The 27,915-nt window shown below is 43.2% G+C and overlaps 1 protein-coding gene across 1 annotated transcript in view; it reads left to right on the top strand.

Moving 5' to 3' along the window:
* The first annotated feature begins 6,389 nt into the window (after positions 1 to 6,389).
* HEPHL1 (hephaestin like 1) overlaps positions 6,390 to 27,915 on the top strand; it is a 36,023-nt gene continuing 14,497 nt past the window's right edge. Inside the window, exons 1-11 of the mRNA XM_040584358.1 lie at positions 6,390 to 6,559; positions 15,791 to 16,035; positions 16,820 to 17,032; positions 18,861 to 19,040; positions 20,009 to 20,263; positions 21,290 to 21,458; positions 22,185 to 22,321; positions 22,489 to 22,620; positions 25,309 to 25,520; positions 25,962 to 26,112; positions 27,310 to 27,522. Coding sequence (XP_040440292.1) covers positions 6,390 to 6,559; positions 15,791 to 16,035; positions 16,820 to 17,032; positions 18,861 to 19,040; positions 20,009 to 20,263; positions 21,290 to 21,458; positions 22,185 to 22,321; positions 22,489 to 22,620; positions 25,309 to 25,520; positions 25,962 to 26,112; positions 27,310 to 27,522 — 2,077 coding nt within the window. The remainder of the gene's footprint in view (positions 6,560 to 15,790; positions 16,036 to 16,819; positions 17,033 to 18,860; positions 19,041 to 20,008; positions 20,264 to 21,289; positions 21,459 to 22,184; positions 22,322 to 22,488; positions 22,621 to 25,308; positions 25,521 to 25,961; positions 26,113 to 27,309; positions 27,523 to 27,915) is intronic.

Below are 27,915 nucleotides of genomic sequence, written 5' to 3'. Positions count from 1 at the left end.
CCCAGCAGGTGAAAGGAGAGACTGGGCAAAAGCTGGGCAGTGGAGAATAAAAACCCTCAGTAGGAACTCAGTAAGGTTCAGTACTAACTCAAAATGATAGGACACAGGCTAATAATGTTTTGAAAGACCACAGCAAGTTGATAATTGTGTTGGTGGAAGGGAGAGGTTTCTTTCTGTAGATTGTGGAATTTCTAATTCTGTAGAAATTATTTTCCCTTTTAATACCAGACCTGAAAGATTTCCATTCCAGGAATGGCACTCTGGCTGTAACATAGACTTCTTCAAATAGGAAGCAATAGAGTCACTGAAGAGCTGTAGGGCTGCTTTTTATTGCAAAGCTTCGTAGACACAGATGAAAGACACTAAAAGTGTTGGCAGTCATCTGCACATCCCATAAATGACATCATTTCACTGTGGGCAATCATCCAGGCTTCCACAAGGTCATGACATTTTCCCCACTTTCTCCTTTTCAGGCAGAGTAACTGGACAGAAGCTGTCTGGACAGCAGGTAGCTTTGCTAGCTCCTCCACAGCACACAACACCCTCCCGTTCAATCAACAGACTCCAAGCAAAGTGTCACCAGCCTGATGGGAAGTTGCAGGTTTATAACCCTCTTGGGGATGGCTTGCCTGGGAGACGTGAGGTTGCAACAGTTTGAAAGCCACTTGTGCAGATGCAATCACATCACTTCTTTCTTTTCTTCCCACAATGCTCAATACCTTCCTTTCTGCTACCTGCTTTAAATAGTCCCAGTTACTTTTCCACTGCTGGGTTTTTTTACCACAACTCCCCTATTTACCCAGAGAGAAAATGGGGCAATGATCTCATAAGAAGAAAACAAAAGGGCCACATTTCCTCTAGAGTAAGTAGGTCAGTGCCGCGAGATGTGATGGAAGAGGATCCCATAATGCCCGCAGGGAGGCTGGAGGAGGTTGGGCAAGCAGCCAAGCTGCTCAGGGGAGAGCTGAGGTGGACCTGGGCACTGGCCCTCCTGCTGGCAGGCAGAAAAGGTGGGTGTGAAAGGGTTTTGCCATGCAACCAGGTCACAGCATCGCTCCCACAAACAGTGAAAGTCCAACGAGACCCTGGTCTCCAGCACCCTTGTGCTCAGAGGGAAGGTGGTGGGGCAGGAGGGCTGTTCTTGCTTCCAGTGCTGGACGGGGAGCCAGGAGACCAGGCTGCCTTCCTGCGCAAGCACCTGGAAGTTACCCAGCCTTCCCCTTTCCTCATTTGTATAATAGGGTTAATAAACATGCTCTGCCCCACAGTGATGACGTAAAGTTAAGCTCTTTCATGTTTGTTAGGTGCTGCAATGGGCAGCTCCATAGTAACCCTTAAATAATATACCTTGAAGTTCTGTCGAGGTATTAGCCTTGTTTTAACAGTGCAGATATTACATGAGTTACCACATGCAAGAAGCTTCTCTTAATTAGAATCAAAACTTCCTTTTTTTTAGCTTTGCTTCAATGGCTTTTGAGGCTGAACACATTTCACTTGCCCAGCCTATTTGGCAATTTATTTTAATCTCTTCAAACTTGCAGGTCCTTTTGGTACACTGTTAAATTCCTTGCTTCTCATTGAACGCCTTTACAATCTTTGAATTTAAGTGACTTTTTTTCCAACGTATAATTAGTTTCTCCAGAGTCTAAATTCAGCTATGGTATCATCCTTTGTCACCAGTGTGGCAGATAAATGATTTGGCTCAGACCCATGATGGAAAAGAAAGGATCTGTGGGCTGGTTCTGACATAGCAGGAGCCCTCTCTTCCATTTCACACCTTGGCTCAAGACTTTTCCACAAAAGGTAATATACCAAAGCAGCTGTTTGGCAAGGAGACCGCCTGCACAGGGATATACAGAGAAAATTATTCTGCCCTAATGATCTTCAGACAACTGTTGTGGTAAAAGTCCAGTTGTGACCCCAGCTGGATGCATGGACTGAGCCCAAATGGCTGGAGGGCAATGACAGGGAGCCATGCAGGCTCTGACGTGGGAATCTGGAGGGCTGGGTTCAGTCTCCATCCTGCCACAGAGACTTCTGGGCAGATGGGAGTCAGGTCCACATTGGCCCACCTGCAATAGGGTTACAGCTGCCCTTCTAATATCCTCATTGATCACTGATCCTTGTTATTCTTGTAGTTTCAGCAGCTTTTTTGTCTTTCTGCCTCTAACAGTTTCAGTGCACAAACTTGGAGTACTCCTGGGAAGTGCTGTATATGGCAAGGAAACCTTTCTCACCAAAGTCCCATCCAGAACTGCAAACAGAAGTGGTGAATGCCTTGGAGGGCAGGTGGGTTTTGAGATTTCCAGTGTACCGCTATGAACTCAAAAGATTCAAGTATTTCATAGACACCTTGCGTGAGTATCTAAGGCTATAACATGAGGTTTACCTCCTGCTCACTACTGCTGCAACTCAGAAAATTATTAGAAAGTGCAATAGAAATTGTTTTTCCCAGATGTACTTTGGGGCTTTTGTATTTAATACATGTTCGTGGCTGGAGAGTTTGGGAAAATTGATGAAGGGGGAGGATGGCTTAGTTAAAAGAGTGGTGTGAAATTTGGGAGGGTGTAATTCAGTTCCCAGCTTTACCACAGACAGTTTGTCACCTTGGATGGTCACTAAAGACACAGCTCCAGGTCTGGTGGCAATACCAGCTGAGGGTAATCTTATGTTGGAAACAAGTAGACTGATTCCCCAACCTGGATTGCAATGCAGACACAACCAACATAGCAGAGGGACCAGGAAGGTGTGTCTATGAATGGCAACTCTACTGCTATCCAGAAGAAGCAGAGGGAACAGGGTAGTCAAATCTGCCTGAGCATCAGCTCATCATCTGCTCAATGCAAGCTGGCTTTCAGTAGTAGGCAGTCTGAATAAAGTGCTCATTTCTGAACTCATGTCGCCTAATTTCAAGGAACTGCAGAAGATCAGCACATCCAACATCTGTCTTCATTGACCTTATGGCCATCGCCAGGTTAACATGGGTATTCTAGTTAATTCGTTAACATGAGTTGGCACAAGTCTGGGCTTTAGTGGATTAACTTAAGCTAATTGTTGCAATCATTCCTGATGTACTTCAAAAGAAAGCTCCATTGTGATATTTCAGGGCTCATTCACAACCTGGTGCTCAAGATGTTCGCTCTTCAGACCTAAGGACGTTGCTCCTCATTACGAAACTTCAAAACCCAGCCATGCAATAATTTTAGCCTTCAGAGGGACAGAAAGTCTCAGAGGAGCCAGTATCCAATCCTTCTGCTGAAAGGATCCTGAACAAAGCGACAAACATAATCCCATTACTTCAGTGCCGAAGGGGAGCTTCCCAGAAATTTTCCTGATGCAAGGGCAAAACAGCTGTTCTTTCATCTTTTTCTGAGTCATGCCCACAACACCTCTCCGGAATGTAAATGTGCCTGGGTTTAATGATGTGACAAGGTAATTAAGTGTTAATGTGTGGATGCAAAAGGGTATACAAGTTGCCAGATCTAGTAAATGCTGAAGCCAAGCTAAGGCGTTTACCAGACTTACAACACATTGCTGATATAGGGTGTTAATGCCCACACATTGTTGCTGTTACACAAATAATTTTTTACAGTAATAGACAAAGAAATTAACTTCGTATTTGAATTTTGAATAGTTGTTCTAGCAAGAAAGCAACCAGGACCCAATCATGGGTGCATGAGAAGCAATAGAAAAACTAGGACATAGCACTACTATTATTTAAATTACTATAGTGCACTCAGATGCCAGCTCAGAACTGGACACTCCCCCTTCCTATTCCCTGTTAGCTTCATGCACTTGAGTTATATGAGTCCACATGCATATAGATTTATGTTAAACTTATAACAGAATTCTTTCGTTCCAAAAAAGCAAAACTGTCTGGATGAAATTGGCCCTGTACATGGCCTTTAAATATCTCTAATGCCTTGCGAGTGGCTGATACAAGCAATAGAACTCTACACAATCTCATTCAAAGTGCACATTACCCTCTAAATAAATGTATTTCCTATTCAAATGCAAACCCCTTACTACTTTACGACAATTAATATTTGCATAACAGGCACCTAGTTCTGTAAACTCATGCGCTTGAGTGACAGAAGATGAAGTTTGTAACTTGCTTGGGCTCAGAACAGCTACTCTGGGCAATGGAAGTGTTCACCGCAGGACGCTGCAGTGATCACAGTGGGATCCTCTTAACCTCCAAGTGTCACCTTAGCCTTTTCACAGCTTCATAGCGCATCAACTAGCCCATCAGCCCCACCACACAGTTACATGTTTGGCAACTGTGCCACTGGCTGGCAAAGCCTCTGCCTGTCCTGCAGTCATTGCCTTTTCTTTTGCTTTCTAATTACACCTTTTAGAATAACAGCACTATTAGTTTGCATCATTTGAGTAACTAAGTGACACAACAAAGCAGTGGAAAAGGAAGATGATTTTTAAGTCTCAGTACTTTGGAAGAGAGGATATAGGCTGACATGAGAGGCAAAGTGGTTGGGCAGCAGAATAATGAAGAGATGAGCAAGATCTTCAAGGTTATCAGGAAGTCTGTGGGTGCTGCTTCTGAGGATCCCAATCTCTGTACATCCGCATTGTCCTATCACTTCTCCTCCTTATTGTTCATCAATTAACTGACTTGAGATAATGAACAACAACATGTATCAGAGAGAAGCTTACAGCTGAGGGACTCTTACTTTTACAGCCACATTAAGCTGACCATTTGTGATTGTCTGTATCCTTACCCATGTATAGTGGGCTTTCAGTCCTCATAGCTGAGGAATTTCAAAGCATAGCCTAAAGAAACTGAAAGCTTCTTTAGTAAGATACTCTGTGTGTCTGTGTGCCTTGGGGGGATGAAGGGGAGAGGAATAAAGTCCAAAGGGAAGGGAAAAAAACCCCACCCAAGCAATCCACAATACAATTGCTCACCACCCACTGACATGCCCAGCCAGTCCCCAAGCAGCAATCGGCCAACCCCAGCCAACTCCCTCCAGTTTATATACTCAGCACAACATTCTATGGTATGGAATATCCCCTTGGCTAGTTTGGGTAAGCTGTCCCAGCTGTGCCCCCTCCCAGTTTCTTGTGCCCCCCCAGCCCTCTCGCTGGCAGAGCCCAAGAAACTGGAAAGTCCTTGACTTAGTATAAACATCACCCAGCAACAACCAAAACCATCACTCTGCTATCAACGTTGCTCTCACACCAAATCCAAAACATAGCACTGCACCAGCTACTAAGAAGAAAATTAACTCTGTCCCAGCTGAAACCAGGACACTGACAACATTAAACCTGTAGCTACCAAATTCGTTTGTAAAGCCTGTTGCAACCCTAATACATGAGTAACCATTAGCTTCAATGAGAAGAGGTCAGATGGTCTGGAGCTGAAAGGGGAATTTTGCAACTGTTAAAGCTTGCAATGAGTCTCAAAAGTGATGCTGTATTCCATTTTTTATGTCTTTAGTTGGCTAAAAATTAGTAAGAGAGCAATATGATTTTGCAAAGTTTCTTGCCACCTAAGTGATTTTTTTGGGAATGTTTCCTAAGTGGCTTAGAATATCCTATCAAGTCATACTCCAATAGATTTACACTTGGCTTTGGCAGGATGGTAATACAGATTTCCTCTCAGAGGAAGTTAAACTATTAAGGGGGGGACTGCTTTTCTAGAGAGCCACATGGGCATGTAAATTACCAAGGTTAATAAAAGGGCTATTTTTGTGTGCCTCAATTTCTAGTGTCCAAATGGAAAGAATTTACAAAGGCGCTAACTTCCAGAAATGTTTGTAAAAAAGGGCCTTATTTTCAGCACTCTAAAACTGAATATATTCAGATCACTTGCAGCCTTAATGAATGGATCAGAGGTACTGGCAAATTCTTTCTCTCTCTGATAATGCTTGATTATAACCTAGTGTTATGCCATTGAAGGAACCCTATGAAGGCAGCAAGATAGTAGCTTCAGAAATCCCAGACATGATAAAGGAGTTAAAATAAAATAAAAAAATAAAAAGAAAGGAAGTTTTGACATGAAATGCAAAAACACAAAAAACCAACCCTTGCCCCAGTATGCTACACCACCTAGTCTGAAAAAAAGGAGGACAAAAAACCATCCAGGCTTCCAAAAAGACACCAGCTGGCTCTAGCCTGGCTGGGTAAATGAGCAATTTATGCATTCACCAAAGGATTGGCAAAGGTCCTGCCATGACAGCAACCTCCTCCCTAGCCCTGCTCTGCATAGCCGGGCTCTCTACCTATCCCAGTCCTAACCTGCTGAAAAGGAGGAGCTTTGCTCTGTCCATTCCTTATTTATAACTTGTCAAGAGCTGGGAGGGAGGGGTGAGCTCCCTGTGGTGCATCCTGCTGCTGCCTGCCTGCTGCCAGCCTCACAATCACAAGTACAAATGCCTCCTGCCTGGCATGGTGGCTGCCTCTGTGCTCTGGGGTTCCTCTGGCTGTTTGCAGTGCTGGAAGCAAAGACCAGAACCTATTACCTTGGGATTGTGGAAGAGAACTGGGACTATGCACCGTCTGGGAAAAATCTGATCACAGGACAAAACCTCTTAGAGGACAAGTAAGTTACTGGGGGCTCTGATAAATCGTAGATGTGTTGACAGCTCCAAAAAAAAAAAAATGACTAGTGTGGTTAATGTTGCTGTAAATGTCTTGAGATGGCCTTTTCCTTGTTTTTCTTCTGATGATGTTGTCATAGGCAGGATTTCAGCTTCAAGGCAAGAGTAGACTTTGGCTGACTTCCCTTCCATCGTGGCTGATTAAGCAAGATGATAGTGTGTGTCTGAAGGCGACTTTCAGGAACTGATATTTGTCAAAACAGTGTCAGGTAGTGGGCTCAACCCCCCTCCTCCCGTGTGTGTTTCATGGAGATGTAGGTATTTCTGGGACTGGTTCTCCAAAGGTAAATTTCAGCTTTGCCATAATCAAGCACAGCTCTTTGCATAAGACAAAAGTCTGTTTAGCTGGAAAAAGAATGTATGTTTTTTCCTTGCAAGACAATAAAAGTTGAGGGGCTTGGTATGACATTGTAAAATTCAGATGTGTATAATACCTACAACTGAGAAACAAGTAGATGGTTCATATATCCCCCCTATGCATGCAGCTGTGGAGACCTCCATTTAGGAAATCTGTGTAGATAAGTGTTTAAATATACAACAGCGAAGGGTCACACTGAAGTCCCAGCCATCACCTGTGCTGAAACTGGAGTGTTTAGGTAAGCGCTGTGATGAAATGTGCCTCGGCCAGTGGAAAACAGGGACCTGTTCTTGTGTTCGCATTGCTGGGGTTGGCTGTGTGTCCCTCCCACGCCAGGAGAGTTGGCCTGGACATTGGATGGGGATGGCACAGACCCTTGCCTGTCTACAGTGTGGGCTTCAAACAAGTATGGCGGTATTTTTAAGATTTCATTGATTTTGTTTGACACCCTAGAAATAGTTCGGGGGTCCTTCCTCTGAGTCTAGGCTTGGGGTTGGGGTGGGAGCCGTGAGTGAGTGAGGAGGTCCTGGTGTCCATACCAGGTCTGGAGGCACACTGGGAGCTGAGTGCTGTATCCCAGGAGTTAGAAATGGAAATATCCTTTCTGACTTTTCAGGAAATCCCAAGCAATGCTGGAATTTTGTTTAGTGGCAAGTAATTTCAGAATTATTCTCAGCTGGACTTCATAAAGGAAATTATTTTGCTACAAGCAGGAGGCAAGGAAGAGCCTTTTCTCAACACAATTTTTCAACGAAGAAATTTTTCAACACAAATTTCTGCTTATGCTCTTAACAGCTAGAGGTCCCAGATAGCATCCAAGTCAGTAGGTGTTACCTTTATAGATAGAATTCAGGGTAATAGTTTGTCCCCAGCCCATGAAAACAAGTTTTGCTGGAAAGGTTATTCTTCAGTTGTGTTAAACACTTGAATTTCTCACTTCCCTACCCTTTTGAGCAGAGGATAACTTTCTCCACTCCCTAAACTGCAAGACCCCTCACTAAAAATACTTCAGCTTTAAGTGAAGGGCAGCTACTTGTAAATCCACCTCAGTGCCATAAAGATACTGGAATCTGTTCTGTAAATTGTACTTTTAATGCTGGCTGCACTTTGTGCTCCCTGAACATCAAGTGGCGCATTTACTTCAAAGTCTGTGACATAAGTGTGATGCCTTTTACATGGCACAACAGGGAGGGAAGATAGCTTCTGTCTTCAGTCATTGTTGTAATGTAATAATTATAGAATATTAATTCCAAAGGGTTTACCCACAGAGGATTTTAAGGTAGACTATACACTCAAAGCTGGGGAGCTGTTTGCGATGAACTCCCTATGTGCAGAATAATGGAGTGATTCTTCTAACCAGTTTACTCCATTTCCAAATTGTGTTGAGTTTAGCCAGAATAAAGTGCTGTATTTGGGAATAATGGTGCATCTGCATAAGCATGTGGACTAAATACTGAACCAGTAATAGCTATTTTGACTATTAAGCTCTGTAGGATAACCTCTAATGTAAATTTACAGCCATATACTAATGGGTTACTTTCCAGCTAATTAATTGATTCTTATGAATATTATAAAAAACATAGTTTCATAAACAAAGTTTAAGGATCAGGTCCTAGGTAGAGACAAGAATGCATTTTGAGCCAGCCGTGTTCTGCAAACAGCAATGCACAGGCTCGCTGAGCATAGCACTTCTCACCTTGTGATGCATCCTCACAGCACCCATCTGATGGGGCACTATCCCAGTTTTATTGATAGGGAAGCAAAGATAAAGAAGCTGCAGACAAACTGATTATCTTGAAAAGAGTCAGTGCATACACATAAAGGAACGCTCCCTTTGATTCAGGCTGACCCACAGAGATATAATCAAAACCACTTATTCTTCACTACTTAATAAAAATGCTGAATTAGCCAGCATGTAATGGAAAGTGTTGTGTTACCTGGATCAGATAGTGAGATTTAAGAGATGATTTTCAATGCTGTCGTGCCAAAGCCAATAATACCTTCCTCAGCCTTTAGTTTTTAGCAGTAAAGAGGAGAAAAGAGACTTCAGTAGCTGAGGCATGGGGCTGGAAGTCAGGTGAGCTGGTTCTGGCACCAGGCACAGCCGCGCTGCTCAGCTCCCGCTGTGCTGGCATTGAGTGAGTTGCCTCCTGAGCCAGGAGCCACAGAGCTGCATCAGCACCTCCCTGGGTGTGAGCTAAAAGGCTGCCTCTCGTCAGAGCTGATTAACCCAAACGCAGCCCTGTGTTAACATAACTATTCTGCTTGGATGCTAATTTTTATTTGGCCTTGTGCTGCTGCAGCGCTCAAGGGCCAGCCTGCTGCTTGCACAGAGCAAGTACCTTGCTGTGCATCAGTGCTTCTTTTGTAAAGGGAGTAACGAGGCTGTTCACCTCTGCCATTTTTTCTTGTCTACTTGAGCCTCAAGCTGTTCCGCTCATTCTCTTAATTTGGACTGTTATGAATGAAACCAAGATATTTCACTCTTGGTTCTCCCTTCAAAAATTAAGCTGTCATTTTCTGAAGCATACAGGACTTTGGAAAGCACAGATCCAGATTACGGCCATTGAGTAGGGGTGAGCTGGGAAGGTGTTCAACATCCCCTCCTACCTGATATAACTGGTGAAAAAATTGACGTCATTAAGCCATGGTGGACTGGACACACAGCGTGCAAGGTGCTGTCAGTGCTGCTGGACGTGCTGCAGATCCCAGTGAGATTTTGTGGGTTAGGGCATAAATATTGCTGCAGTGGGAGGGTAAGCTCAGACATTGCCTTCTCCCTTTAGTGGTCACGTAGGCAATGGCCTTTCAAAAGAAAAATACACCTAGGTGTTGTGGCTTGACATACATCAGTCTTTTCCTTCCTATTGTGGCTCAGCCCTCAGGATTAGAGTTTGGTTGATAATCCCTTTAAATTAATTTTGTACTAGTTTATAAGATGAACACTTAAATCTTGCTCTGCTGGTGGTAGATGTTATTAAGTTTTGCCTGATGTAACAGCTCATCTCTTCTCTTTAGGCCATCAATCCTACATTTATCTGGGCCAAGTCTTGCACCCACCAACACTAACGGGTGTTTTTTGTTACCACAGCATCAAACACAGTTTGTGCAATTTGCCTATGAGGAGATCCCACCCAGATAAATGACAATGAAACTGTCGTCACAGATGCTAAACTAATGGCTGAGTCATCATGCGGCCAAATGACCCAATTGCATCAGCGGAGATGATCATTGTGGGAAGGGTCAACATCAAAAGGGCATTCAAGGTGAAATCCTGGCTCTAATGAAGCCCAAGAGGAGTTTTGTTATTGAGTTCAGGGGAAGCAGAAGTTTATTCTAGGGGGAAAACCATGATAGCCACACTTAACCAGCGACACCTCAGAGTTTCATCTAAGATTTTATGGATTTGATTGACCTCTTCTGTGGCTCGTGTGGGTCAGAAAAGGCCTAAAACATCCTCTGAGGACATTGTGACTTTCTTTTTTGAGGACACACAACTTTTGGGTTTTGATGCTTTGTGGCCAGGGCACCATCTACAAATGTGAGTTGGAACTCCTCTTCCCCCTCCACTGGCCATCCCTCTGGCACAGGCGTTGCATTAGCCTTACCAGGGGAGCCGTGGTTTGGCAGAGGCTTACCCTGAACAGGCTACATGACCCAGGGGTTAAAATGATGGGGGCAGCCTGGAGCCATGGGCACTGTCCTGGGTTACTTGAGCCACAGGGAAAATGGGGAGCTGAGGAAAACAAAATTGTTATAAAACCAGCCATAGAGTATGTGAAGAGGGTAGAGGTTAAGGAAGGTTTCACCACCAACAGATTGTAGGGAACAAACCCATGAAGACAGGTGTTTAAATGGTTGCCAGTGTAAAATCGATGGGACTTTAGTGGAACAATGGTAATAAAGGAAAGTTTGTATTTGCCTACAGTTGCACCCAGGAGCATACAGTAGCTCTTTGGCAAGTTAACCACAGGAGAAAATTTTGGTCTCCGCATCTGGTAGTTATTCAAAGTGCTGATTTTTCAATGTTGATTACAGTGGCAAACCAACTCAGCCAGCTTTGAAATTATATCAGCGGGGGATCTGGTTCAAGTCTACCAAGGAGCTGTCTGTTTGGCCGTGCACAACATGTAGCTCTTTCCATTTCTTATTGCACACTGTAACATAGTATTCATGTAAGCATCTCTTGAAAAAAATAACCTCTGTTAGGTTGTAGCTCTGCTGCTTAAGATCAAAGGTAACATAAACATGGTAAAAATGTTGGCAAAATACTTATTCTGTGTGATAAAAGAAAAAGGTGTAGAAATTACACTTAACTGATGGTCCCACCCTAACTCATGGTCCTATCCTGAGATGGCAGACTATCTGCATGTCTAGTCTTGATTTGAAGTAGAATCTACTCTTGCTTTCATTTGGAAGAGTCATAGTGCTTGTCATTGTGGAGAGATGGATGTCTGTAATTGTACTTATGTCTGTACTTATTTTGAGGAATTAGAGTTATCTTCCCATTAATAACTCCCTGTCCCACTCATGTGCATTGCCAGCTTTTCTTGGAGCTTAAGAACTGCTAAGAGTGCCCAACTGGCAAAATGAAATCAGTTACAGAAAGAAAGGCAGGATTTGCATGGTTTTCCTAGGCTGAACAAGATTTCTTATGCCCTGGTTCACAAGCCTGCTTAGCTCTGTATGTGACCTCAAGACTGTCCTGACTGGAGCAGAAGGAGAGGATTTAGGAAGCTTGCATGGGTGCAGCTCCAGAGGATGGAGTATTCTTTCCTGTAAGAAAGTAGGAATGGCCGATCATCACAACTTTCTGCACATGAAGTGCAGACTGACAACTGAGGTAGAGGGAGATAGTCAAGATTTAGAACAGCAGCTTTTACATCTGCACAAGACCAGGAAGATGGAAGAGGTTCAAGCAGTGATACCACAAAGCCACCAGGAGCATGAAGTAGTTGAAGTGAGTAGGGGAGCATGACGAAGCAGGGAAAAGTTTTGTCTTTATGCGACAAGAGATGAATAACAGATAGGAGACATTTTGACAGGGGGCACCCAGTAGAACAGGCACATTGTGACCACTGGAAGAAAGAGGCAAAGGCAGATTCAGAGAACTGGATGTGTTTAACCATACAGCATTTAGAGAAGCCACTGCTGCAACAGTAGATTGGAAAGTCAGCGAGTGGGAGAGAATGAAGCAGGAGATGCAGTTGAAGGGGAAGTTTAACTCAATGACAGAAAATATTAAGTGTTTCCCAAGGAAGCAGACATCATCAAAAGAAGACAGGGAATGGTGTTTGAGAATTGTCAAAGACAGGAGATTAAGGTCAGCAGGACACTATCCTGAAGCTGAGAAAATCTCCAAGGGACTCTGGATACGGGTGATAAGGAACTGTGAGATGGGAGACACGTTGGTATGAATGGCACTGGCAGCAAAGACTTCATGGACCACTGAGAAGAAGCTCTCACCGAGAGAAAGAAGAGGGATGGAGGGAAACCTTTGTGTCCCACTGGTGAAGCAGCAGGGGCCATGGCACTGAGCCTGTGCCAGCTCCCTCTGACACATCTGCTGGGTGCACCGTGGCACTGGGTAGAGGTACCAGCCCTACAGTGTGGCTACATGCCTATGATCCAGACATCTGGCAGTGCAGAGCAGAAGTCATTCACACCCATGCATCCTTTCTATGAGTTTCCTACAGCTGATACCATTAGCTCCAGTGTGGGTAGTCTTTCTGCAAAGGACTTTGAGCACGCTAATGTGCAGCACAGCAACACTTGTGAAGAGACACAGAGCTACCAGCTACTTTCAAGCCTGAGGTGGGCACGCAAAAGACTTCCTGGATGAAATGGGGCAGCTTGGACACCTTAGGGTGGGACTCACAACAATCAGTGTGCTCTGTTCTCGGGTACCGAGGGCAATCAAAAGGATGTGCTGAAAATACATGCCTCTGTATAGGTAGAAGAACCTCCCAGACAGAAGGAGGAGTTAGGCTGAAGTGTCTGCACTCCAAGAAACTCCCAAACATCAGGACATTTTGGGTAGGAAACTCTTCTGCCCTTTGGAGAGTGTGGATCTAGAAGGAAGAGAAGCTATGAAAGAGCCAGAGTCTAACACAACAGCAAGGACATCAGTGGCATGTAGGATTTGTCTCCCAGAGTTGATTGGTTTTTTTCTTTTGACAAAGATTAAACAAACCCCGAAATCAACCGGGGCCAATAGACCAGGTTGCTCCTTTCATGCTGTGATCCCTTTCTGGCTCCATGGCTCTTGCATTGCTTCATGCCCTGCACAGAAGAGCATCACCTTGTGACCAGCCTTGATACTTATTGCCTTGACAGTGGGCTCTGCAGCTCTGAACAGGTGGAGGATGTCTGAAAGCCTTTCAGAAAGCTGGCACTAAAAAGACATACTTTCCCGACTCCTAGATGGCTTTAACTAGGAGACAAGCACAGATCTAACCAACAGAAATGCTACAGCATGGCTTTAGGCACCGAGAAAGTCTCTGGTGCCTAAACCTACAGGGTTTTCTCAGGGTGTTTTCTTGAACTTCTGTACCTAACTGGATCTTGAGATCCATGACCTATGCATTTAAAGGAGTTAGGCTCACGTCAAGCATTTGACAAATCCTGACCAAGAAGTGCACTTTTCTGGGGTATAGTTCTCCTGCTGAAGAGACAGTGTATCCCAGAAGTGTGAAGTTATGGAATAATGTGCAATGTTGTCTGTACAGAAAGCCAAGGGCATAAGGGCACTGTCATCATGGGGAAAGCACAGTGCCACTGCAGCATCTCACTTGAAATATTTGGTGGCTGATGAAAATGAAAAATATGTCTTGAAAATAAGTACTTTCTAAAAAAAAAATCTATTTGATTTTTATTTCTAGAGAAAACATTACAAACCATTTAAAAAATCACTTTATAATTTGAATTAGGGCATAGCCACATCAATACACTGCCATGAGGTAAGGAAGCATGTGCATTTACACTGCACTACTACTGACAACACCTACTACTCTGTGGTAAAGGTTCTTGTAGCAGCTTTCCCCCCCCCGGCAGTGGAAGGTATCTTCTTGGTGAGCATGGTGTGACTTGCCAGGTCTTGCTGTGCACATAGACATTTACCTCAGACCTGCTACTTCACTGAAAATCCAGACTTCTTGGCAACTCATTCCTTAACCACACTTTTGGAACGTATTTATTTGACATGTTATTCTGTGAAGAAGCAGACTGAGAAGCTTCTGCCCCTTGCCCTCCATCCTAGCCATGTTTCTGCCACGGCAATATCCTTGGCAATGTTTTCGTTTGTGCCAAAATAGCTCACGGCTTGTTATAAAGCACATTTTTCAAAAGAAAAGGCATTCTTTTTGGAGGCTTTTACATCTGGATCACTTCATGGATCTGGTTTAGACAGTGGCCACAGAGTTGTAATGATGTTATGAGTTATGGCATCAAGCAGAGATAGCTTGAAAAGAGGGGGTAGTGGATCTTATGGTGGAGAAATTCTAGCAACTCATACTTTTCAACTCGTGTGACATCCAACACTTAGGTTGTTGTACACTGTACAAAACTGTACAAAAGCACCTAAAGAAAATGGGTTCAAGCAGTTGAACTGGCAAGTCGCAAAAACTCACTATAAATATGAAATTGCTATATTTCTTCCAGTGATACTTCAGGAAAATTTAGTTCAGGTTTTTAATGAATTTGTTAGGAAGCATAAAAGTTCAAACAACCTTCGAGGGATGCAAAAACTATGCAGTCAGGTATGGTGGAATTGATCATACAGTCCACTGCTGGCTGTGTAGCAAAGGGGTTCATTTTTACCCTCTTCGTGTGGGATATTTAGGGATAAGGAAGTGTATCATACTTGTCAGTTGTAACCTGGAGAGAAGTAAGAAAAGATTTTGTATCATAATGGATGGGATGAACATGGGCTGGCAGTATGATGCTGTAGTTAAAAGGGCAAAGCTAATTCCCACTTGTGTAAGAAATATTGAAGTTCTTGAGTTCAGACTTCAAAAGAGATAGAGAAATATTGGAAGGCTTTCAGAAAAGAGCTTCAGGAAAGATTTATGGCATAAAGAATGTCAGTGTACTTGGTTTGTCCAGAACATGGGTATAGGAGGCAATTTAGTCAATTAATTACAACTTCTGCAAGTGCCTGCATAGAAAAGAACCTCTTGATGGTATGTGGCTTCTTTGATCTCAGAAAGGGCTTGATGGGAACCAGTGGTTGGAGTGTGGAGCTAGATGATATTAGACTAGAAATGCAATTGAGGATTCAAAGAGAGTAGGTATTTAATAGCTATAATATGTCAACCACTGACCATATGATGGGTTCTCCATCACTTGAAGTTGCTATAAACATAGCCTCTGAAATGTAGAAATGATGCATTTCATGCAAAAAAATATTTCATGCTACTCTTCTGGGGTGTCAAACTAGTTGATTAGAATCACTCTTATTTGCTTTTGGAAAAACTTGGTTTGGTTTTCCTTTCCTTCTGAACAGTCATCTTTCAGATGTGAGGTTTCAAACCTTCAAAAGAAGTAGAAACTGCTAAAACTGTACAGAAAGACCTGAGTGGCTGGTCCTCAAGTGAAGACTTGTAGTAACTGTGCTGAAGACCAGACCTGCAAGTGGGATGACTGTTACTGTACAGAAGGGGATGTGGATCCTGCTAGCACTGTCCAGGTTTACTCCTCAGCTTTTATTCCACCAGTTATGTGATATGTCCAAAGGAACTTTTTATCTGCACTCTAAGCACCAGTTATTTGATCAGCTTTTAAAGGAGTCTAAATTATTTTCCCTTCCCAACACCAGGTTTGCAAGTGTCTATGTGACAAGAGGAGCCAACCGGATAGGACGTGTGTACAAAAAGGCTATTTTCAGGCAGTTCACAGATGACACTTACTCCCAGGAGATCCCCAAAGCAGCCTGGCTGGGGTTCCTTGGGCCAGTCCTGAAGGCAGAAGAAGAGGATGTCGTTATTGTCCATCTAAAAAACTTTGCTTCCCGCCCATACTCTGTGCATCCACATGGGGTCTTCTATGACAAGGACTCTGAAGGTAAAAGTTGGTTTGCCTTTTCCTCTCCTTTTCCCCTGGAGTAGCTAATATGATGGCTAAAAGTTTGTCCAAGTATTTATTGTTCTGGACATTGACATCAAAGGACTTTAGATCACCCCCTCATAAACTCATCAGTAATTGCAGCTGATGACTAAAACCAGGAACAGCCTCGTCTCTTAAAACCTTTTGCCACAAACCTTTGACGCCTGGGATAAAAACAGTACTAAACAGGTTAGGTGGGGTTTTATTCCTGAATTTCTTTCCTGAATTATAAGTCACCAAAGCATCTTCCCTCCTTCCTTCTACTTCTAGCCTGTTTGAATGGTTGGAGTTCTTAAAAGTAAATGCTTTCCTCTCTATAGGGCTACAACAGACATGATTTAATTTTCAGAATCCCAAAGCTATGCATGTGTATTTTGGTTAGAGGACTGTATGGATTTGCTTACATTCATTACTCTCATCAGTTTTCTGTGAGAAGATGCACAATGTTAGCTGGCAAAATGTGTAGATGACATGAGAGTAAAGAGCTAAGGAAAAAATAGAGCCTGTTAATACATTTTTAAAGCTTTGTGTACTGATAAGTAATGGATTTTAACTATCAATTTTTTTGGATGGTTTTACCAGAACTCCTGAGATTTTTGACAACTTCTCAGTGATTCTGTACTTGTAAGTGTTGTTATTAATATATAAATCTGTAATAAAATAGAAGAAATTACAAATTTATTGAAGGAAAACTGTTAAGGGGGGGGGGCTAAAAGCTTCCTTTTTCCTTTTAATGTATTAGGAGCACTTTACCCTGATGGAACTGGCGGTAAAAGCAAAGAGGACGACTTTGTTGTTCCCGGTGGAAATTACACATACACATGGCCAGTAAGGAAAGATTATTCCCCAACTTTGGCAGACTCAAACTGCTTGACTTGGATTTACCATTCTCACATTGACACACCAAGAGATATTGCATCTGGTTTAATTGGGCCACTGCTGGTTTGTAAAAAAGGTACTGAACTAGAAACACTGATAAAGCAAGCCCCTCTGCCAAGCTTGGCATCTTAACAGTCATTTTTGCTTACAGGTATAAACATGATGGTCTAAAGTCTATCCCTACATAGCCCATAAAAAGGGGCAAGGAATAGCTGGGCCATTCCAGGAGCATCCCAGGGTAGGTATTGTAGCTCTGGGACAACCCCCTTCCTGCTCCCCTTTGGCTTCACGAGAGATTTGCCTTGGCTGGTGGAGGGACGGCAGCATGCTCTGTGGCCAGCTGGTCATGGCCAAGACCAAAAATAAATATTTCCCAACTGGGAATATTTCAGGACAGGTAAAGGACTCATTTCCGAGGAAATTAAATTAGGGCTGGGCAGGTGACTTCATCATTGGCATTTATATATTTGAAGCCCCAAAGTTCTTTGTAATTTTTTCCCGATACAGATTATATATTTATTTTTGCTCACAAGTTGTGTATCACAACCATATGAGGATGTGTGCTGAATAGCTGAGGTGGCAGCCTGTCCCATGTACTTTACAGCCTGATAATTTTGTGCTGGAGCCATCAGGAACTCTCTCCCCTCTATCAGCTGAGCCATCACACCATCACACCCTCTCCCTCTGGGCATCTGTAACTCTGCCACCTCTTTCCAGTACCTCCCACAGTACAGAATCAGCCCTGATTTTATATACGGAACATAGAAATGAAGCAGGTTTTATATATGAAGAAGAGAAAGACTTCAATGTGGAAAGGATAAGCCTGGTCTCCAGCTTAACTCACACAATTAAAATGTCTCAGACTTTTATTCTCCTGGAGGGCCTTTGAAATCTGCAGAACTGCCCAAATATATAAAAATGAACCGATAACTACGCAATAATATATGAAGCTAGGAAATAACACATTCCAAACAATCCCAGCCTGAAAAGCCAGGTTATCTGCGTGTTCAATCTTGAATTCATCAAGGTGGATATCTGCATGATGCTACTGCTGTAGTCCTTTGTCCAGTGGTGGTAGGTGGCTCCTTAGGGGACTGACAGCAAAGCTCTCAGGCTCTTTCTCATAGGAGACAGGAGAAGCAAAAGTTTTCATGGGTTTAGAGGTAGACTGGATGATTAGATGAAGTCTGAACCTGCCAATGGTTAATAATAGACTACTCAGTATTGCCGCTCTTATAGTCTCAGGTTGTTCCCCAAATGGTCGCTCAGGTAATGATACTGAACTTAGCCTGAATAGATTATATTCACCCTGCCTTCAGCCTTTTAAAACTTAAGTATCTAGTCCTAGATAATTGTTGAGGCTTCCTCGTTAGTCCATGGAGAGTGAGGCACATTCAGGCGGCCATTATGAGGGCATGGTTCACCAGTCTCCTCAATGCAACAGAAATGCAGGCTACCACTTGCCTCCCCTTAATTCCTGGTGAAGAAAAATGTCACTGGTTTCTGTCTGGATCCAGCCCGTGATCTCCCTCACTGTGCAGGCACACAGACACTAACACTGACTAAAGGGCAGGGCTGGGGGGAGTGGGCCAAAGGTGGGGAAAATGGGACCACAGATATTGGCAGGTACTTGTGCTTATGTCAAATCAAAGAGATCCTAAAATATCAACCTGACCTAGATGAGATGAATTGACTTCTGGAGGCAGTCCAGGTCTTGTCTGTTCAAATGCTGTTGGAGGGGGGTCAAGAGATCTTAGAACGGCAACATTAGGTGAGATTCATCCTGCCCTATAGATCATGGGCAGAGCACAGTATTTCCTTGAGCGCTCCAAAGTCGTTGTCACTTCTAAATTCAATCCCCTCCAAAGCTTTTTTTATCACTTTCCTTTTCGTTTGTAATTTAGGAACTGCAGATGAGACTTCAATAGAAGGGACTGGTGCTGCTAACGCTTTTGCCCTGATGTTTAGCATTGTAGATGAAAACTTCAGCTGGTACCTTGATGAGAATATAAACACCTTCTGCTTAGAACCAGCCACAGTTAACAAAGAGGATGAAGGTTTCCAGACCAGCAACCGAATGCATGGTGAGCAGGATTCTTGAGCAAATGGTGACCTACAGCAGTGACCAGGCTCTTTTCATTTCAGTAGGACTTTCTGTCCCTTGTGCTGTCTCTCCTTTATCTGTGTCAGCAAGGAATGGGTTAGGACGTTGACATACTGTGTTGCTAAAAACTCTCTCCCTAAATACAGCACAAAACATACTGGTTTGCAGAAAGATTTAGCTTTCATGCCCAGCTCTGCCACTTGTTTAACATTTTGTCTTAGGCAACAGATTTAAGCCATTTGGTGACTGTTTGACCAACTGTGAAAAGAAAAAAGTATGCTGCAGAGCACTTTGAGATGTGTGTATTGAGAGAGTCCAGCATTTCTCAAAGGGCCTTGTGGATGGTGGGTTGGCTGGTACAACCACTTCTGCCCTTCAGAGATCCATTGGTCAATAGTACTTTGTGCCATGTGGTGATCTGGTGTATTTTGGTTGTCCCATGGAGCCTAGGAGCTAAAATAAATCTCATTCTCCTGGTGTCCTGACACATTCATGTCAGGTGTGGAAGCTGAGGCAGAGAGAGCTGACTAGACTGATTTGACTGATATCATAATTTTCAAATCTAAATTGCTTAAGCCTGGCATAAAATGGTATATTTATGACTCAGAGTAAGAGGAAAGAAATTTCAGACATGCTCAATAGCTGCAGAACAAATTAACTTCATTATAAGGCCTTTGTGGTGATGACTTGGCCTTCGCAACATCTTGATATTCCCCAGGAAGTTTTTCACAGACCCAACCAAAGAATGTGGGCCATTTGATTATCCAGAGCTGTAAGCTGTATGTTCAAATGTTACTCTTCATCAAGGAGCCTGTGAGGGCCTTATTCAGCGTGGACATTCAGCCAGTTTCTTTTCTGGGCCAGGAAAGGATCAACCTTAGAAATGGGGTCGGAGGCACTTGGCACTTCTCTTTCACCTCTCATAAAATCTCATACTTTTGTTTTTAGCTATTAATGGTTATATTTATGGCAATCTCCCTGTCCTGGAGATGTGTGCTGACACTTCCATTTCCTGGCACTTGTTTGGCATGGGAAGTGAAATAGACATCCACGCCGCCTATTTCTATGGCCACACATTCACTAACAGAGACCAGAGGGCAGATGTCGTCGGTCTGTTCCCAGCAACGTTCATCACAGCGGAGATGACTCCCGGGAACCCTGGGAGGTGGCTCATAACATGCCAGGTTAATGAGCACTTACGAGGTACGCTGCTATAGACCTCCCTGATCTTTTCAGAAGCCTCTACTATGCCTGGAAAAGAAAACTGAGAGATGTTTCCAGGGGAAGCAGGACAGTTTTTTTGTGACTAACTGAAAATTTTGGAACTATTTCACCAGATAAATATCATGAATATGAATTTAGTCATCAGTAGAAATTATACGTGCTGGGCCTTGGGCCAAATCTTCAGCTAGTAGGAATGACTTAGCTGTGAGGAAGGCTTGCTAGACCCAGCGCTGACTCCACGCTTCCTATGTAAACCGGAGATTTTGATGAGCAATGAGAGGAGCCTTCATCATCACTTTTTGTGGTAGATAAGTACTTACCCATAAAGAAAAATCATGCCAGCTGAACACTTCATAGGTTTTTTCCTTAACAGAAATCAGACAAAAATTGGCAGCATTTTCAGAAACGTTTATGTGAAGGAATTTGATGGTGATGTTGTGATATTTGTGTGGTGCAAAAGCTGGAAAACACACAGCATAAACTAGATCTCATGGCAGCAGGCAATGCATAATTGCTATGTCAGAGACAAGTTGGGAGATTTTTTACTTTTGAGAATTTGCACATTGACTTCAGTGGGATTTGCATCAGGCAAACCAGACCTGATTCTGGCAAGCAACAAACATCTTCAGTGTGGTAATAACCAGCCTCTATTTCAATGAAAGTCAAGGGGAGATGATGCCATTTTGCACACTTCAGGAGGTGCTCTGGCCCCCAAAATCATTCTACCATCCTTATTCAGATTAAGGAATTGAGTAAATAAGACCAATAAAGAGTGTCCTTGATGTCAGTGAGTTTCACCTGTGGCATAAAGTATCACCTTGCAAGAGAAGGGTGATAGCATCTGGCCCAGTGCAGGCAGAGGAAGTCTTTAAAAGTAGAAATTTACCCTAGTAATTGTTTCCAATCCACATAGCTCCTAGAGAGTTTTGAATGTGCATTTGTATTCCTGAGATTGCTGACTTTGCAGCCAGCCAGGAACTGTGTCCAGACTCTTTCTCCTCCCAGGTGGCATGGAGGCACTATATGATGTTCAGATCTGCCAAAAAAACCTGTCTCAGCCTTCACCACTGAGTCACAAGAGAAGATACTATATCGCTGCTGAAGAAGTACTCTGGAATTACGGACCTGACGGTTATGACAAATTCACTGGGCAGGGTTTAAACGCCACTGGCAGGTAAGCTTTCTTGTCCTCTCCTGTTGTGCTTTAATTTCAGGAGTCTGGGTGAGACTTCTGCAGTGAGTCACCAGGGCTGGGTCCTGCACTGTTATTAATTTTAATTGAAAGGAGCAGGGGGAAATGGATTTAAACAGCCTTGTCGGGCTGTTAGATTCATAACTGCGATGCTTGGAGTTGCCTTCTGGAAGCACTTATCTTGATCCATTAAGTCCATGGAGAAAGTGAGCCCTGGTGAGCTACTCAAAGTTCCATAGAGCTAATGACCCGGCGTCGAGACTCCTCAGGCAGCTTTCACACTTACAATTGGAGTATCTCAGAGGTGCCATAGTGGTAAATTTCCTGCCCCCCCTGTTATTACTGATGAAGATTAATTGTATTATAGTATTTCCCAGGAAAGCTAACAAGGATTAGCAATACCTTGTGCTCAGGTAATGGCACAGGTCTTACCCTAAGGCAGTTAGAGGTAAGCAGACACAGAGATGTCTCCCTAAATAAATTGGGGTTAAACACTTGAAAGTCTAATGCACAGTGAATGTCTATTTGTTAACTAATTTATAACTAATTTAGACCAGTAATATCTCCCTTTGTCTGCTAGAAAAGTGTATGCAAACTAGTAATGTAGGGGATCATTTCTCCTGTGTCTGGAATAGTAACTTTATCCAAAATGAAAGTTTCTTCCTGAACCTTTAATTAAGTAACCAATCCGATTTGTTAATTCCACAGTGAGTCTGCAATATATTTCACACAAGGGACTGACAGAATAGGAGGGCAATACTGGAAAGTTCGCTATGTGGAATATACCGATGCAACGTTCAGTAAGAAGATTTGGTCAGAGGACATGAAACACCTGGGAATACTTGGTACAGTGAATATTTTCCCCTCTTGTCGTTACATCAGGTCTGAATGCAGATCCAGTTGGATCCAGAGGGGAATATGCATGCGGCTGCCAGTCAGCCCTCTCTTGTTTAGGTGGAAATATGTTAGAGGGTAGTTCTTCTAATACCTTCCCTCACTCTCTTTTTTTAAGGCCCCGTTATAAAAGCTGAAGTGGGAGATACAGTGCTAGTTACTTTTGCCAACAAAGCCAAAAGAAGCTATAGCATCATGGCCCATGGTGTAAGCTTCAGCAAGCTGTCGGAAGGTGCTCCTTACTTAGATGGTGAGTTTTGACTGTGCTGCTGTATCATCCTATCCAGAATACCTGAGTCTAAGGATCTTCTGTTGCTCTGCAGGTTTAGCCTTTCCGTGGACGCTAAGGCACAGAAGGGATGATTTGATTAGTTTGTGTTTACCCTGTGTGTCACAACCCATGGGACTCCCCAGTCTGCCAGCATGCTGGTTCTTCCCCTTGGACATGTGCCAGACAGGGCATCTAAAACTAGCTGAGGTCCATTGAGCAAAAGTCATAGGCGCAATCCTATTTATATTAATTCTAATTTAATATCACTCACCTGCAGTCAGTGAATCTCGTCTAGACATGCTCCAGGATTACGAAGCTTAAGATCTGGTATGATGCTCCTGCTGAGTCTTTGGATATAGCTATCCACATGGTCTGCATTGCTTCACTCTTGATTCTCTAATCCAGGTCGGGCATTGCCGTTGCTTCACTGTCAGGATAGTCAGTGTTGGAGGCAGCTTTGATATGATTGACCTGGAACATGAAGCAGCGATAATCCTTATTAATCCTCATAAATATGTAAACGCTGAAATGGAGCATTTGCCAAAGTCTTCCTCTCATTTTGTGCAAGGACAGGATCTTTATCATCTAAGTTTAACCATAAAATGCTAAATATCATGTTTAATTGGCAGGCACCTTTTTCAGTTAGTGACAAGAAGCAAATCCGTCAGAGGGTAAGAAGTCTCATTTACTTTGAACACCTGTTTTAGGAGACAGTAGGTCACCCTTTGGAGATGTGTTTCATCAACTACAAGAAGAAGCCTAGAGTTTGGGTTAGGAACTAAGCTTTAGGTGGCTCAAGTAAAGTGAGTTGAATCCCATCCACAGTGTCTACAGAACTAATATAGTGGCCTCTTAAAAAGTTTTTGCTGCATTCGCAACACTGAAAAGAAAGGTACGTTTCTTGTTGTCTAAATTGCTTTCTTTCTACTACAACACATCAGAAAGAAACTCATGGAACATAATCCCTCTTTTGAGAAGTGTGCTAAAAGAATGAGGTCAACAGGTAAAACTCATAACATCATACAATAAAATCAATACAAAAGGCTTTATTAAATTCTGTTGTCTCTAGTTGCTGACCTTGCAACACAACAAATTTGCCAGCAGGCTCCAATGCATCATGAAACAACTGGCTTGAGTCCAGCCTTGAAGAGCACACGTCTTCATGCCATCCATGTCAGGTGTAGTTCCCCGATGGAAGTGCAGCTTCCCTCTGCTTGCAGTCCTGTTGTGCTTTCATTTAACGCTCCCCAGCAGGAGCACCCATCAGCATTGCATGCTTTGGTGTGGAGCAAAATCAAACCGAACCCTACAATTCAGCAGCAGTGTGTATTGCATCCGTCTGGGTCTTTGGAGAGGAACCTGACTCCAGATTCATCAGCAGTCTTTCTGCCCCTTCTTCTCTCATTGTAACCTTTGTGTCTTGGATTTCAGTCATATCTATCTACAAATGTATACATGTAAAGGCTGTGCATTGCCTGAGTGCAGCCTATTAATGTGAAAATGCTGTACATAAACATACCTACAGATATCTGCAGACATCCTTTTTTCAATTGTGCTCTCAGGAAATACTCTTCCATGTTGCATTTGGCGCTTGTCCAGTCTCAGAGGGTTTTTAACTCCAACATTCTTCTTATTGAACACTGTTGCAGGATGAACCCACTAGTATCAGATACTCTTGAAGCAGTACTCTACGCTGCATTGCAGTTTGCAGCAAATAGTACGTGTTCATATCTAATACTGCTGGTTTCACTTGTGTCTAAATTTTCAGAGGATGCTCTTGGAGTATTATAGAGGAGTATTACATTGGTGCAGTCTGCTGCTGCAAGGCACATCTGACCCTGCTGAGAAAATCCAGTCAATGAATGCCTAACTGTTAAACAAAATTTCTGATTTGATCTTCCTCATAGCAAAGACCAGAAAGGTTACTTAGCACTTTTATTTTTTCTACAAAGGGTGCAGACCTGACTCCTTTTCCCAACTTTCCTTTCAAGGCTCTTTTGTATGTCCTCCCTGAGTGGATACCAACACTCTTTTACAGGGGCTAAATTATATGAGTGGTGCTATATCCACCCTGTGGCTTGGCAGGAGACAATGGCCCAAATCCTTTAAGAGTAACTTCCAAAAAAGAGTAACAGCAGCCACCCTCTGGGGACTCTGACAGAGGTTCTTGTGTGCTGCTATAAAATCAAAAAGAAGCAAACACCAGAATCAGTTTTGGTTTCAATTTCTAAAGAGCCACAGCTGCAGCTCCACTTGCTGATGTAATTGCTTTGTTGGTGTTTAATGAAAAGCCAGAGTCTGTGCTTATGTTGCAGATGAATCTCACAACAGGGCAGGCAGAGGAAGCCACTGAAGCACAAGGATGAGCTCTGCATGTCTTGTTTGATTAAACCCAGATGATACAGATAGCATCAGAATGTGTCTGGGTGAAGCAGCTAAACTTGTTCTGTGGGGAATGGGCTCAGTTGTCCCTATGGCACAGGACTCCAGTCTGGAGATGTCCCCATGGCATAAGTGCTCAGGCTATGGGATGGTGCTTGAGCTGTGGCTGCAAGGGGAACCGTGTTCATAGAAACAAGCAGCTATGTCTGACTCCTAGCTAACACTTGTGTTCGGGAAAAGAAAAATTTCCTGTAACCTAGGTGCTTCTCAATTTTCTCTCTGCAGGCTATCTGAAGCCAGGAGCCCATGTTAAGCCAGGTGAAACCTTCACATACAAATGGAGGGTGCCTGAAAATGGAGGTCCAACAGAGAGTGATCCCCCTTGCCTAACCTATCTGTACTACTCAGCCACCGATGCTGTCAAGGACACCAACTCCGGCCTTGTGGGGCCTTTGCTGGTCTGTCGGAAGAACACACTGAATGACGACGGGACGCAGGTGACCAACATGGACATCTGCTGGACCCTAATGTGTCATGCACTAAGGGGGCTTCCCATATGGGCCAATTTGCCTAGTTCCCAGCTCAGTTTTAAGAGATTAAATAAACGCCATTCCTCAAGGTTAAAGCTGACCAAAGGGGATGGTTAGGAAGATAACACTGTCATCCACATTATGCTGGCTTGTCCCTAGGTTTTCCATCTTTTCCACACACTTATTAGCAATGAATGAGTCTTTCCACCCTCTGTAAGTAATGGACACTTTATTTATCCTTGTGGCTGATAGAAGAGTGCCAATCCCTGTCTCTGCAAGGGCACAGTAAGAAGGTGGCTGCAATTTTTTGGGGAAAGAAAGCTTTGTTTAAAAAAAATGTTATTTTAACTTGGGTAATTCTGCATAGACTTTTTTTTTTTAATCTCTTGCCTTCCTTCTTATCTACAGAAAGGAATAGACAGAGAATTTTACCTTCTCTTTTCAATCTTCGATGAGAATGACAGCTGGTATCTGAACAAGAATATTGAAGCATTTACTGGAGACCCTTCAAAAGTAGATGAAAATGATGCAGATTTCAAGGAATCTAACAAAATGCATGGTATGAAATACCTAATATCTGTTAATGATACCTTTTCTTCAGTCATATTAAGAAGATGAGTTGGCAGATTTTATCATTATTCATAGCCGACTACAGTGCACTGGAGGGTGAGATGGAAAGCTGTCAGTCAGCTTATGGCCAGCTCCTGATGCCCTTGGAGTGTATTTTGAAGCCCCAGTCACATTAACAATGAATGCATCCACCTACCAACTACACCTGGAGTAAGGGAATAGAGTGTAGCTTTTAGATACAACACTTGGGTCTGTAAAAAGACATAAGGCCAGAGTCAGACACCAACTGCAGAAGAGACCAATGTTCACCGGTGATTTAAATTTCCCTGCTGGCCTTGGCACTGACTCAGACAATGAAGGTCCACCTGCTCTGCTGAGTCAGCTCGCACCTGGGTAGCAACCACCTCTGAAAGAGGAGAAGCAAAGAGAGATGGCCAATAATGTTTTAAAACATCACCTCTGGATATAAGTATCTTACTTCAGTGTGGACCTCCTCCAAGTTATTCCTGACATGACAGACTTGAGCAAATTACATAACCTCTCTTTGCTTTAATTTTCTGAAGAGCACTGAGAATATCCGTTATTAGAGAACCTCAGAGCTTTCTGGACCCATCTATTTTATTCTTCTGTTATGAGGTAGTATTTCATACTAAAATTTTGTTCTGCCATGATATCTTTCACCCAGTGATCATAGAGAGCATTTGAGGAATAGGGAGATAAGCCTCATAAAACCCTTGTGAAAGAGATAAATTTTGGAAGCAAAAGTGGAAATCAAAGGTCAAAATCACATAAAAAGGCTCTGTCAGAACTGAATTTATGACTTGGACTCTTTATGGCCCACTCTGTGGCCTTAATGATCTAGTTATGTATTCTCCAGGCTGAAGGGAGGTACCTAATTTACACACTTAACCGGTGTCTGTGGGGCACCCTGAAAAGCTTGGAACAGAAATGCTACATCACTGCAAGATTTTATAGGCTAAAAGAAAAGGTAGAAGTTCAGAGTTTATACACATAGCGTTTAGATACTAATTTGGCGTTATCCAGTGCCACCTTTGCTTCACAAAATGCCTCTTTAATTAATGCTGCAACTTGCTGAGTCACGAGTGTCTTCCAGGAAGGTAGTAAGAAGCTCTGTGTTGAGTTTCCATCGACCTGTTGCCAACCGAGCTCTTTCTTTCTCCTCCAGCTGTCAATGGCTACTTGTTCGGTAATCTGCCAGGCCTGGCCATGTGCAAGGATGACAAGGTCTCCTGGCACCTCATTGGACTGGGCAGTCATTATGACATGCATGGAGTTCAGTTTCAAGGAAACACCATTGACCTGAGAGGGACAACGAGGGATGGGCTGGCCTTGTTTCCTCATTTATCAGGGACAGCGCTGATGCAGCCAGACCACGTGGGTACGTTCATGAACTTATCTTGGCGGTGTGGCACATACAGAAATCAGGCAGCCAAAATAATAGTTGGTGAGATTCTTTGCTCTGCACGAGGGAGCCTGAAAGTGTAGAGACCATGGGGACCTGGCGTAACTCAGAATTCAGCATGGGCTACTTTTCTGGGAAGGTGCTATAAAACAAATCTGTGTGTGCACCAAGGAGTGAAGGCTTTGAAGACTTTGGGATAGGCAGAGGAGCAGGCAGAGACAGCTAATGGGATGCTCACAGAATTTCCATAACTCTAAAAACAGGCTTTTTTGGCAAAGATAAAATCCACTGACATGTAGACAGTCAGCATCGTTTAAGATATTTATGACTTCAGTAATAGTTTTTCAATAATAGTCTTCAGGAGTTTCT

This window comes from Falco naumanni, chromosome 2 (assembly GCF_017639655.2).
Source record: "Falco naumanni isolate bFalNau1 chromosome 2, bFalNau1.pat, whole genome shotgun sequence".
Classification (NCBI taxonomy): Eukaryota; Metazoa; Chordata; class Aves; order Falconiformes; family Falconidae; genus Falco; species Falco naumanni.
Note: the sequence above shows the minus strand (reverse complement) of the source record. Positions and strands in the feature narration are given on the sequence as shown.